General features: G+C 36.3%; 1 protein-coding gene and 1 long non-coding RNA gene across 2 annotated transcripts; one reads left to right on the forward strand and one right to left on the reverse strand.

Moving 5' to 3' along the window:
* Positions 1–281: 281 nt before the first annotated feature.
* On the forward strand, positions 282–863 carry LOC123895814. The gene has a single exon (XM_045946297.1). The coding sequence runs from the start codon at positions 282–284 to the stop codon at positions 861–863; it is 582 nt and encodes a 193-aa protein (XP_045802253.1).
* Positions 864–10,054: 9,191 nt separating this feature from the next.
* Positions 10,055–12,279, reverse strand: LOC123898379. The gene is made up of 2 exons (XR_006805310.1): positions 11,787–12,279; positions 10,055–10,320 (listed from the first exon to the last, which is right to left on the reverse strand). It is a non-coding gene; the product is annotated as an uncharacterized LOC123898379 (long non-coding RNA).
* Positions 12,280–13,027: the final 748 nt, after the last annotated feature.

The following is a 13,027-nucleotide window of genomic DNA, read 5'->3' on the forward strand; positions in this document are numbered from 1 at the left end:
CGTTACCGGTATCTTAATTTTACCGGCACACTTTTTAACAAGTGTTCAGGTATGCAAAATTTACCGGAATTACTCTTTAAAAAATGTGTCAGTTCGTTTCGTTTATCGTTATACATACCGGAACACTTCGAAAAAGTGTTCTGGTAGTTTAAAGTGTTCCGGTATGTTAATAAGTGTACCGGTATGTAACAACACAAAAAGTATTCCGGTATTTAACAAGTGTACCAGTATGTTAATATCAGTTTTTTTAATTTTAATTTGTTGTTTTATTTTTAAACAGAATGGCTTATCTCGGCGATACAAGTCAAATATTGGTAGATACTACATATGTTTTTACAACTGATCAAAAAATTGCTACACCAGATGATGTTCTCACATGGGCTCGAGATGTTGGAGATGCCAACAAAATTGGTATTATCATTACTCGGTCAGATAAAGAGAACGGAATAAGAGGAAGAAATGACAAGTTAATTTTGGGTTGTGACAAAGGTGGAAAGTATGACTCTTCAGAAAGTTCCACTGCATCAAAAAAGTGTAACTGTCCATTCAAAATTAGAGTCGCACCTTCAACAGATGGTTCAGGATGGAATGTTCAGGTTATTCATGGAGTTCACAACCACGGGCTACCTGACCAATATCATGGTCATCCTCGCAAGGCACATTTAACCGCTGATGTAAACAAACGTGTTGAAGATTTGACAAAGAGTCATGTAGCACCAAGGCACATCGTTTTAGATTTGAAAGATCAAAATCCAGAGTCTGTTGTTGATGCCAAGCATGTATATAGGAAAAGACACATGATGCAAAAAGAGGAAAGAGACTCCAGAACAGAGCTGCAAACACTTGCTGTAGTGGTTAGATGATGCAAAATATGTCAGCTGGAATAGAAGAATCCAGATTCAATCAAGTTGTTGAACTTATTTACCATTGTTTTGGTCATGGACTGCACATACAAAACTAATAAACATAGACAGTCTTTGCTTGAAATTACTGGCATAACGTCAACTAACATGACATTTGTTGTTGGATTTTCTTACATGGAATTCGAGAAGACGGACAATTATCATTTGGCGTTAGGGAAGCTGGAGGAATTTCTTACTAAGCAAGATATATTTCCTAAAGTAATTTTGACTGACAGGGAGTTTGCTTTGATAAATGCAATTAAATTTATATTTCCACATACTGTTAATATGCTTTTGACGTGGCACATAATCATAAATGTGAATACGAGATGCACCCTGCATATACCTAAGGATATGCGACAAAAGGTGAAAAATTTGTGGAAAAATGTTGTTGAAAGTCCAGATGAGGTGAAGTATCATGATAAGTGCCCAATTTGTGAAAAATTTGTGTATTTTTATGCTTAAAGTTTTAAAAATTTGTGTGGTTTGAACTTTTGGTTTGTAGATGCTTATTGCTAATTGTTGATGATCCGACATGATGTAAAACTGTATTGTTGATGATCCGGCATGATGTAAAACTGCATGTGATGAAGATTTTGTTGAAAATATAAGATTATTTTCTTTTGAGTAAGTGAAAATGAATTTTTCACTAGAGTGAGAAAGGAGTAGGATGTAAGTAGATCCTAGTGTGTGTTGTTATATGTTTGTTTATAAAATGTGGTAGATTGATTACTAGTACTTAGTGTGGTTCTTTAATTGAACTATGTGAATGTATTCTCATGATGAGAACTTGTTTGAGAACATGCTATGTTTTATACATGTTTGAGTAGACGTTGTAAGTATGCGAGCAAATGAAATGTAATGCATGTACTTGACTCGATGTCTTGTGTACATGGATGTTTTGTTGTCTTACATATATTTTAGTTATAAATATATGTATTGACATGTTGTTGTGTTTGCGTATGCTAGTTGGTATGAAGGTTGTTACACTAGTATATGTGGGGAATAGAATACTTATGTATTTGCGTAGTGGCGTATATGTCAAGAGGACTGTACAGGATATTTGTGTAGATGTCTAGGTTTAATTCCTTACGTTTACCCTTGTATGCGACACGCATGTGAATGTTGTCGGTACTAGATTCTTTTTTGGGAGAATATATTTAGAATCGATAGAATGACTAGGTGTTTATACCGGAAGTTCTAATGGAAGAGTATAGATGGGTTTGAGATAAGTGGGGGAGAAAGTTGTGTCTCTCCGAGATGGTTCGAATGTGAAGAAGTTAGGATGGATGGAGATGCTCTTGAAGTAGATTGTTCAAGATTGATTAGTGTTGTTCGAAGTGGAAGGAACATGGACAACAAGTTGTGAGGATTGCTAGATGAGAAGTTGTTGGACTAAGTGTTCGTCATGGGATCAACACTGAGATTGGTTAAGAAAGATGAAGACCGTTTTGAAACGATTGGAGATCGTGTAGTGTACAAAAGAGTATGGACTAGAGGCGGATGAGAACTACAAGAATTTCTCAGAAGCAATACCATGGAATGGAAGGAGTAGGACGTTGTCGTTCAGACAAGTTGAGTAAGGACGAGTAGACGTCAATTTGATAAGGGATTGAAAGTAAAGTTCTTATTTGGAGAGTATTTTGGAGGAAATATTAGATGATCATTCCGGAAGATTCAGAATGAGTCGAACTAAAGTTGTTTAGCCGTAAAGAGAATGTGACCATTGTGGAATGGTGGAACGGACAGAGATGTTAAATGGAAACCGTTGTTGGAAAACGGAGAAGACGTTGTGCGTTAAGAGTAGGCGAACCTAGTGATGATTAGGTGATGGTTATAAGAATGGTGGGAATACCTATAGAGTTGTATCGGTGTGAGCTAAACTTGTTAATTATTAGCAAGTGAACCTTTAAAGAAAGTAAACATTTTGAATAGTTCGAAGAGACTAGTCAAGATTGGAATAGAGATTTTGTGTGGATGAACTTTAGGATGTTATGACTTTAAGATAGTCACGAGATGCGAATAAGAACTGATCGAATGGAGAAAAGTATGTTTGTCACAGTGAAGAACGATAAGGAACGTGACTAGTTGGATTGTGTGTGACAAATAAGGACGTTGTTGGAATCAACAAGATATGAACTGTGGTTGTTTGGAAATCAACTTTTGGATAGTCACCGAAATTGAATATGGAATTACTAGGTGATCGAGAAGAGCCTGGGAAGGATTTATAGCGGTTGAGTGTGTTAGAATCGAGTAGTCATTTCTTGGAAACATTTGAGAAGCTTAGAATATAGATGTTAAGCTTAGAGAACCATTAGTGTTGTATAACCAAGGAAAAGAAGTGAGTTCTCATAGTAGATGAGAATGGAATTAAGAGATACCATAGTAGGGTTAGTAAACTTGTGAGGGTATCAAGTAGTAGAGGATGGTATGAGTAGTAGAGTTATTTCAAGATGGAAGTGGGGTGACAATTTGATGGATTTTGTAAGAGCTTGTCGAGAAAGAAATAATTTCATTTGGATAATGATCGGACGATTAGTGTCGGAGTTGGATGAAACCTTAGGTGGTTGAGATGGAACTGAGAGCGAAGTATCATTTTTGGATGTTTGGAAATAAGAAAGTATCAGAGAGAGTGTTTTGTAACATTCGGAAGTAAGAATGAGATTGACAACGACTTATTGGAAAAGTCGGTGGAGATTGGAGATGTTGGACACATCGTATCCGTTGGAATAGTAAAGTTATACCATGTGGTAAAGGAGTAAAGGATTTCGAATATTTTCATCATGGACGGTGAAACAACAGTGAGTCTAAAATAATATTTTGATAAGGGTATCGCGGCGGAAAAACGACATTGGAAATGTTATGTTACGTAATCTAAGAATTTAACGGTTAGAGGTGGTGAATTTGATAAGTGTCAAGAAAAATTTGAGGAGTTGATCAACAAAGGAATGTTGAGGTTGTGTTGTCGACTAAATGATTGGAATAAGATTTGACGCAGTTAAGTGATTGAAGAAAAGTTGAGGACTTATGGAACTTGAAAAGTTGTAAGGTATTCAACGAAAACGTCTTTTCAAGGTGTATTAGACTGATTAGAGTTTGTTTTGAGTGGTGCAGTGAGTACCGTAAGATATTAAGTGGACGTTTTGGTGGTTTGATAAGAATGGTTTATACCGACATCATGATTGTTGACTATCTATCGATAAATCGAGGGATTAGCTGTCCTTGATCTATTGTTGGTAGTAGACGAGATTGTGTTGGTTGGGATACACTAATTTTGTCAAACTTATTAATACGTGGAGTTTGAAGTGTTTTGTTGGAAATCGGATAAAAGAGTTATCCGGAGTTGTTTTAAGTCGGGTAATTTTCGAGGGCGAAAATCTTTTAAGTGGGGGAGAGTTGTAACGACCCGAAATTTATTATTCGTTATTTAATTATTTTATTACGCGAGGGCGTAATTCATAATTATTTTATTAAGCGGCGAATAGTTAATTGGCGCGAATATAAGTTAATACGCGAGTTAGGAGCGTTACGTGAGTGAACCGTATTATTGGGCCTTGGATTTGTTATTGGGCTTTTGGCCCAATGGGCCAAGACAAGTGGGAAGGGGGCGGTTTATGTTAAGCAAGTGGGAGGGGAGATATTTTCATTGCTTGGTTGTAAGAAAAGTCAATAAAGTGGAAAGGAGATAAGAGCAAGAGAAAGTGAACTTGGTGACTTAGAGGAAATCACAAAACTCATCCTTCTTCTTCCTCCTTGGCCGTGTATTTTCATTCTTCTTTCTCTTCCATCACCAAAATTTCATACCTTCACCAAATTGATCCATCTTAAGCTTGTTGGAAACATGAGAGTTCATGGATCATCATCCCTAAGCTAGGGCAAGCAAGAGAGCAAAGCAAGAGGGTGCTAGGGCTTGAGAAAGAGAGGAGCTCATGAGAGCTAGAACATGAGGAGCTTGAGGATTCATCAAATTTCTAAGGTAAGAGAGTTAGTTTCCATGATTCATGAGTGGTTCAAGAGAGGGGAGGTTGTCTAGGCCTCCATTCCCAAACTCTCTCACTCATTTTCTTTGGGGTTTTGGGTGATTTTCTTCATGAATCATTGAAAGGAAAAGATCATGAGATGTTATTTATTCATGACATGATTGTATGAGGGAATATGTAGATGTTTGTTAAGGAAAAAGTTTGTGTTCTTGATGAATTTTGATATGTTCACAAGCTTATATAAATGGAATCATAACTATGTGTATAAGTGTTTTTGATGGTTAAAATATTTGTGTTTAAGTGCTTATGAATATGCTTGGTTGATTGTGTTGATGTGTGGTTATTTTGGTGTGCTTTGCCTAAGCCCTAGATTGGCCTTAGCCAAGCTCAATGATTTGCAAAGTGTTGATGAGTTTTGCAAAATGTTCATGAATTTCTTTGAATAATAAGCAATGAATGATGTATTGATGTTTAAATGGACTTTTGTAAGTGCTTTGAGTATGTATATATGTGTGATGGAGTTTAGAATATGAAAAATGGTCTATGTGAGAGTCTTGAGAGTTTAGAGTTTGAAATGAGAAATGTAGAAAATTGTTATCTATGAGGTCTGAACCTTTACGTGCATTTTTGACCTCTTTTCGTTGTGAACTGGTTTTAGTGGCCAACATCAAAGTTGTAGCCCTGTTTGTTAGCTTTCCAACGAGTATATGTGCGTCTCCATTGGACTTTCGTAGCCCAAGTTATGATCGTTGCAATGAGAGGCTGTCCTGCAGAAATCCTGCACAATTTGTCTGCGGCGCACCGTTTTAGAGGAGTGGCGCCCAGAGAAGTCTAGAAATGCCATTTTGACTCTGTTTTGTGACGAAGGCTGGCGCCCCAGCGTAGGCACTGTTCACAGGATTGAAAATGTTGACTTTTGGTTGACTTTTGAGGGTTTTCAACCCCGGAACCTATTTTACTCAGTTTTTCGTGTAGACTCCGATTCCGGTGTTTGTTTTATGAGTTGAGGCATGCTTAATATAGGTGTTATATATTAATTGCATGAGGGTTGTGTTGATGTTTATGTGATGATAGCTTGTTGATGAATGATGATGTGTTGATGTATATGTTGATGATGTGTTGATATATATGTTAGTTGATGTTGTTGATGTTGTTGACGTAATTGTTGAGGGATATCGAATTATGTTATTCGATAAAGACAAATATTAGGATCTTGTTATTCTAATAAAGACGGATATTAAGGTATTGATTATCTTAATAAAGACGGACGTTGGATAGTGTTCCACGTTATTGTTGATGGGCTATATGCCAATTGTTGATGGATATATTCATGAGTTTTGAGTGCATGCATCATGAATATTTAGGAATATTGGCTTGTCCAATAAAGACGAATATCGAACTATATTTGTTTGATAAAGACGGATATCGGAGGTGAGATACTCTGATAAAGACGATGGTACCACATGCATTAGAGGTGTCTAGAGGACATAGCATGAATGTGAAGCATTAGATTGCATTAGGGATTATGTGCGCATTTTATGATAGATGATGTTTGACACATACTTGGTAAATATTGATTGTTAATCCGTATGTGAGGAGCAGAGTCCGTCATGACTATAAAATGAACAACGCAGGGTCCGTCATGACCATAATCTGAACAATGTATTTGTGGTGTTAGATTACATTAGGAACTTTATGTATATTCCTATTGGTAATTGAGTTATGTGATATTTGTTGATGCTTTGGTATTGTCCGAGACGACGTGAAACTATATGTTTTGTGTATTTTGTGGATGATTGATTATGTGATAATTGTTGACGTACAAGTGATGTTTGAATTATAATTTGTCTGGTAAATTATAATGGAATATTTGTTGATGAATGTGCGTGTGAGTTAGTAGTATGCATGATAGTGGTGTAAAGCGTAGGTGCATTCTTATGCTTGTTTTATTGATCATGTAAACTAACTCTCTGCTTTGTGTTAATTGGAACCTTTGGGGGTTCAGACAGGTTATATGTTAGCTTGTCCGAGTAGCGTGGTGAAGCTCCGCTCTGATTGTGACACGGGGAGAAAAGGGGTTTTGTATATATATATATATATATATATATATATATATATATATATATATATATATATATATATATAAATTCCTTTAGAAAATTACTCTGTAATTGCTTATGTTTTCATATAAGAATTATTCTTTGTGAAAAGTATTGATTTTGTATAACTTATAACGCATCGTGTTGATGCGGAGGATTTTGTATTTTGTGATATTCAAACCAGCGCTTTATAATCAGATTTTCAATTTTTCCACTGCGTATTTTCGAAAAAGATTTTATAAAGGCAGAGTTAATTAAATAACGAGTTTGGGTGTTACAGCGAACATCACTTCGCTCAGCGAACTCACCTGTTTTGAAAATCTATAAATAGCTATCAGATGTCATTTTTTATAAAACAATCACTTTTGTAATAGATTTCACACGAGAGTAACACTAGTTCTAGGGTTCTTGAGGAGTTTTTAAGGTGGATTCATCACAAAGACTTGAGAAATCAAGAGATGATCTTCATACTCTTCACTCTTCACTCTTGTAAGTTGATCAAAACCATGAGTAGCTAATTTCTTTGTTGTTGGGATTAGATGTAGTTCTTTTGTGATCATGTAATCAATTTAATCATAGTATATATGTTTTATTTATCAATCATTATGAGTGATGTCTTGTTTTACTTGTTTATCTCAAGATTTGAATGATATAGACATATGTTATTTGAATCAAAGGTTAAAATAATCACTTATTATATTTCAAGGCTTAGACATAATTTTTGAGTTTAATAACCACTTCAAATATCATAACTTAAAGTTATTATGGCGATTAATGATTTGAGACATCGAAGGTTAATAGATATAATAGATTTCACGGCGTAATTCGGACACGGATACGTTCGACGTGAGATATGTGGTAATAATGATTGGTGAATGAAATATATATATTAATGGTTGATTAATACATGTTAATGAGATAACGAGTCTAGTCCCGACAACTTCTTTTCTCTGAAAGTTTAATTTCTTTAATATCTCGCACTTTTTATGCTTTTAAACAAAAATCTCATAAAACCCGCACTTAAAATCATGGAAATTGTGAATCAACGTTTAATATCACACTAGTCCATGTGGATACGATATATAGAAAATACTTGCTAATTGTACTTTCATCATATCAGCAGCGGTTGAATGCGTTTTAGCAAGCATGTGTTAACTCAAGCAAGTTTGTTGACTATGTCAATAACACCTGGTTGACCCCTCACAAAGAACAATTTGTTGCAACATGGACCAACCGAGTGATGCATTTAGGAAACACGACGACTAATAGGTATGATTTTGTCAATTTCAAAATTGTATTTTATATATATATATATATATATATATATATATATATATATATATATATATATATATATATATTTGCGTTTAATTGACTGTTGTTTGCAATTTAATATTTAGAGCTGAGTCTGCACATTGAAAACTGAAGCAAATGTTGGAACACAACAAAGACGACTTATGCAAGTGTTTGAAAGCCATAAATATCAACATAATACTAGAAGTTGGAAAAATTAAAGCGTCATTTCAAAAAAGTTTTTACTATGGAGAAAAGACACACATCAGTCTATTTTTTCAAAATTTGAGAAACTTTGTCTTCAAGGCCGCTATGACACTAATTTCTGATGAGATGAAGAGAATTGACATTGTTGGAACAGATAAAAACTTTTGTGGTTGCAAACTTAGGTCAACATGTGAGTTGCCTTGTGCTTGTGAATTGGGTGGGTATACAACCAGCGGTGTACTGATACCATTAGATTCAATTCACAGTCACCGGAAAAAATTAACTATGGAAGAACCACTAGAGGATGTCACAAAGGATGAATATGAGTTGGACATGAGTCATGCAATGGAGGCAATATGGACTCGATTTCAGTCACTTGATATTGTTGGTAAAAGAGCGTTGAAGAGTAAAGTGTTTGAACTTGCTTATCCAGCCTCAAGTTCATTGTGTCCACCGCTTGTAGAAGTGTCGCATACCCTGCAAGGGCCTTTGTAGTAAACATGGATGCATCGTTCAAGTTATCGTACAAACAAACCAATGCAGCACTAGCCTAAGAAAATGTATGGCATGCAGACAAATCTCTAAACATAACTAGCCATTTTGCATCCACACGTGTGTAACTCTTGTCAGTCAGAATGGTACATCCAACCATCATCAACATCCACCCCCTGGCAGCACAGTCAAATCTCCCGTATAAATTAGCATTCCTCTGATAACTTTCATATAGCCACTGTTGGGAACAATAACCACCCCTCTGCGCTGAAGTCTCTCGCAATGCAAACTCATAACTTTCCCCCAACAACTCAACTGCAAGTGTCACAGCTTGTTCCTGAGTAACTGATACAGGAATATAGAAGTGACTCCTAACAGGCAGATGCAAAAGACACACCACATCGTCAAGAGTAATAGTCATTTCGCCGAACGACGTGTGAAATGACGATGTTTCAGGGTGCCACCTCTCAACAAATGACGATAGAAGCCGCAGATCGATAAGTTTCAAGCTAGTCCGCTCAAGCCAGCACAACCCCGAAGTATTCAACCACCCTTGAATAATTTCAGGATGTTGATATACGAATAATTCTTAGTTAGTGATATGTGGTCTTTGTGCATCCAATAATTTCAAGGAACCCTCTCAGCTACCTTCCTTCCTAAAGATGCTATCCTTAACTCAATTTTGTCACCTACGATACGTTCCTACATATATTTTAATAAATACTTTATGAATAATAAACTAGACCGAATAATTGGATGCATAGCATAAGACATAAAACATTTAAAATGAACTATAATAATATTTCAACACTAAATTTGTATGAAAATTAAGGATTTAACGGTTGCAACGAGAATGTAAATGATGCAAATTAAGGATAACTTCATCAATATAATTTAACAAATAATAACAAAACAAACAAAAATTTACCTGACCAAGCCATACATAACGAGCAACATGCTGCTCGTATCTAGTCAGAAGACTCGTATCGATCGGCCCTCCAGGCCAGCTGTAACACCCAAACCCGTTATTTAATTAACTCTGCCTTTATAAAATCTTTTTCGAAAATACGCAGCGGAAAAATTGAAAATCTGATTATAAAGCGCTGGTTTGAATATCACAAAATACAAAATCCTCCGCATCAACACGATGCGGTATAAGTTATACAAAACCAATACTTTTCACCAAGAATAATTCTTATATGAAAACATAAGCAATTACAGAGTAATTTTCTAAAGGAATTTATATATATATATGTACAAAACCCCTTTTCTCCCCGTGTCACAATCAGAGCGGAGCTTCACCACGCTACTCGGACAAGCTAACATATAACCTGTCAATCTGGTTATCTGAACCCCCAAAGGTCCAGCAAATAACACAAAGCAGAGAGTTAGAAAACATAATCGCATATCATACGAGTATAAGAAAGGCCTTACACTTTCGAACTATCATACATATTCTAACTCACGCCATAACGTCGCACTAAACAGTTATCAATTAATAAAGTTTAACACAATTCAACCAGATAATGTCACATACCATTTATCAAATATATGCGCATTTACCCTAATGTATCTAATGCCAATCAATTCACTGTCATGCCATCCCTAGACATGACTAAATGCATGTGGTACCAAGGTGTCTCACCAACGGTGGACCAAGAACAGTTTTATATCTTGCTGGATATGTCGGAACTTACCGAACCATCTTATCTCCCTTGGATAAGCCAACACAGTTTTATATCCTGTTGGATAGCAGCTCTGGACTCATGGATTCATCTAATCCGATCCTCGGCTTCATTATGGACACATAATCCATTTTCGTTATTGGAACCCAAGTTTCCAATGTTCACATACAATCATGAATGCATGTATTTATGCACATATCAACCATATGATATTCTTTAGCTCGAAGCTACTCTTTTATGAATGCGGGAACACAATCCTAACACATTCACTTAACATTACAAATTAATGCCAAAACATCACATTACTCACTTTAAACTACAACTTATTGCATACACGTTTATCAATCATATAACGATTAACAATAAGCATTAACAGTATCAACATGTATCAACAATCATGTAAGGATACCCTTAAACCATGTTACAAGTGCCTAATTGCACTTAAAACAATTATCAAAAAGTTGCTGTCACAGTGCTGTTCGCTATAGCGAGCAGGTAGCGAACAGACACAGAGCCAAAATCCAATTAGCGAGCAGGTAGCGAGCAACTGGCGAGCATGTTCGCTATAGCGAGCAGGTAGCGAGCAACTGGCGAACATGTTCGCTATAGCGAGCAGGTAGCGAACGGAAACAGAGCCAACACCTCAACTGGCGAGCTGTTAGCGAGCTGTTAGCGAGCGTGTTCGCTGTAGCGAGCAGGTAGCGAACCACACCAGAAGAACATCTGTTCTTGAGTTTTCTAAGGCGGTTTAACATTGAATCAGCTCAAAAATTCATTCAAACATGTTATAAATTCTTATAAACAGCAATTTCAAACATATATGGTATCAAGAAACATTAATCATCCCTTACAAACCTCCAAATACCTCACAAAATCATGATCATGCCCTTTTCTTGGATTTTAAGCAACTTTCATAAACTTTTCAAACATGATTCAAACACATACATATTTTTCATGAAATCAAGCTAGTGATTAACACATACAAAGTGATGATGAAGAATATCACACTCACATACAAAAGCTTAATCAAAAGTCTAAAAAGAAATTGAGTGGGAGAGTTCGGGAATGGAGACATAGACAATCTCCCCTCTCCTTGCCACTCAAGAATCATGAATTCTAATCACTTACCTTAGAAATTTGATGAATCCTAAAGCTCCTCATGTTCTAGCTCTCATGAGCTCCTCTCTTTCTCAAGCCCTAGCACCCCCTTGCTTTGCTCTCTTGCTTGCCCTAGCTTAGGGATGATGATCCTTGAACTCCCATGATTCCAACAAGCTTCTAATGGATCAATTTGGTGAAGAAATGAAAATTTGTGATGGAAGGGAAATGATGAAGAAATGCCACGGCCAAAGAAGAGAGAAGAAGAAGGATGAATGAACTTTGTGATTTTTCTCTTGTTCTTATCTCCTTTCCACCTTTATTGACTTTTCTTACCAACCAAGTAGAAGAAAATATCTTCTCCTCCCACTTGCATCATAAACCGCCCCCTTCCCACTTGTCTTGGCCCATTGGGCCAAAAGCCCAATAACAAATCCAAGGCCCAATAATACGGTTCACTCACGTAACGCTCCTAACTCGCGTATTAACTTATATTCGCGCCAATTAATTATTCGCCGCTTAATAAAATAATTATGAATTACGCCCTCACGTAATAAAATAATTAAATAACGAATAATAAATTTCGGGTTGTTACACCAGCCTTGCTGCACAGCCTGCTGCTCAAGAACTGCCGACAAAGGCTCATCGTGATCCGGCTCCCCTAATGCTGTGGAGACTCTACACGTCCTCTGCGATGCCTAATTCTACCGTCTGCTCCTCTGGTGCGCACCACTGGAAAAAAATGATTAAAAAACTCACAGTGAACTGGTACACCTTGAAAAAAGTGTTTCGGTAATGTAAACTGAAACGCCGAAAGTATACCCATACACTTTTTTGAAGTGTACCAGTATACATATTCATACCGGAACACTTACATGAAAATGTACCGGTATGAATATGCATACCGGTAAACTCACATGAAAGTGTACCGGTATGAATATGCATACCGGCATACTTGAAAAAAGTGCATCGGTAAATAAATCGAACCGGCACACTTCAAAAAAGTGTACCGGTATGTCAAATTACACTTACTCTCTTAATTTCGGCAAACTCACACCGAAACACTTTCTTTGAGTAGGGTAAAGAATGAATTATTTTTTTTACAGTTTTACATTATATATGAGGGCATATTTATCATTTCAAATCCAATTGTTGGGTTAGAGTGAAAATTGTTGGGGTAGAAAAAAAGATTTTCTATATCAAAAACTAGAAGAATTTTTTTTCTACCCCTACAATTAACCATTTACCCTACATTTTTTATGATATTCCAA

The sequence above is a fragment of the Trifolium pratense genome, linkage group LG1, assembly GCF_020283565.1.
Source record: "Trifolium pratense cultivar HEN17-A07 linkage group LG1, ARS_RC_1.1, whole genome shotgun sequence".
In the NCBI taxonomy this organism is placed as follows: domain Eukaryota; kingdom Viridiplantae; phylum Streptophyta; class Magnoliopsida; order Fabales; family Fabaceae; genus Trifolium; species Trifolium pratense.

Coding starts and splice junctions, on each gene's coding strand:
- LOC123895814 (XM_045946297.1), top strand. CDS start 282: ATGGCTTATCTCGGCGATACAAGTCAAATATTGGTAGATACTACATAT.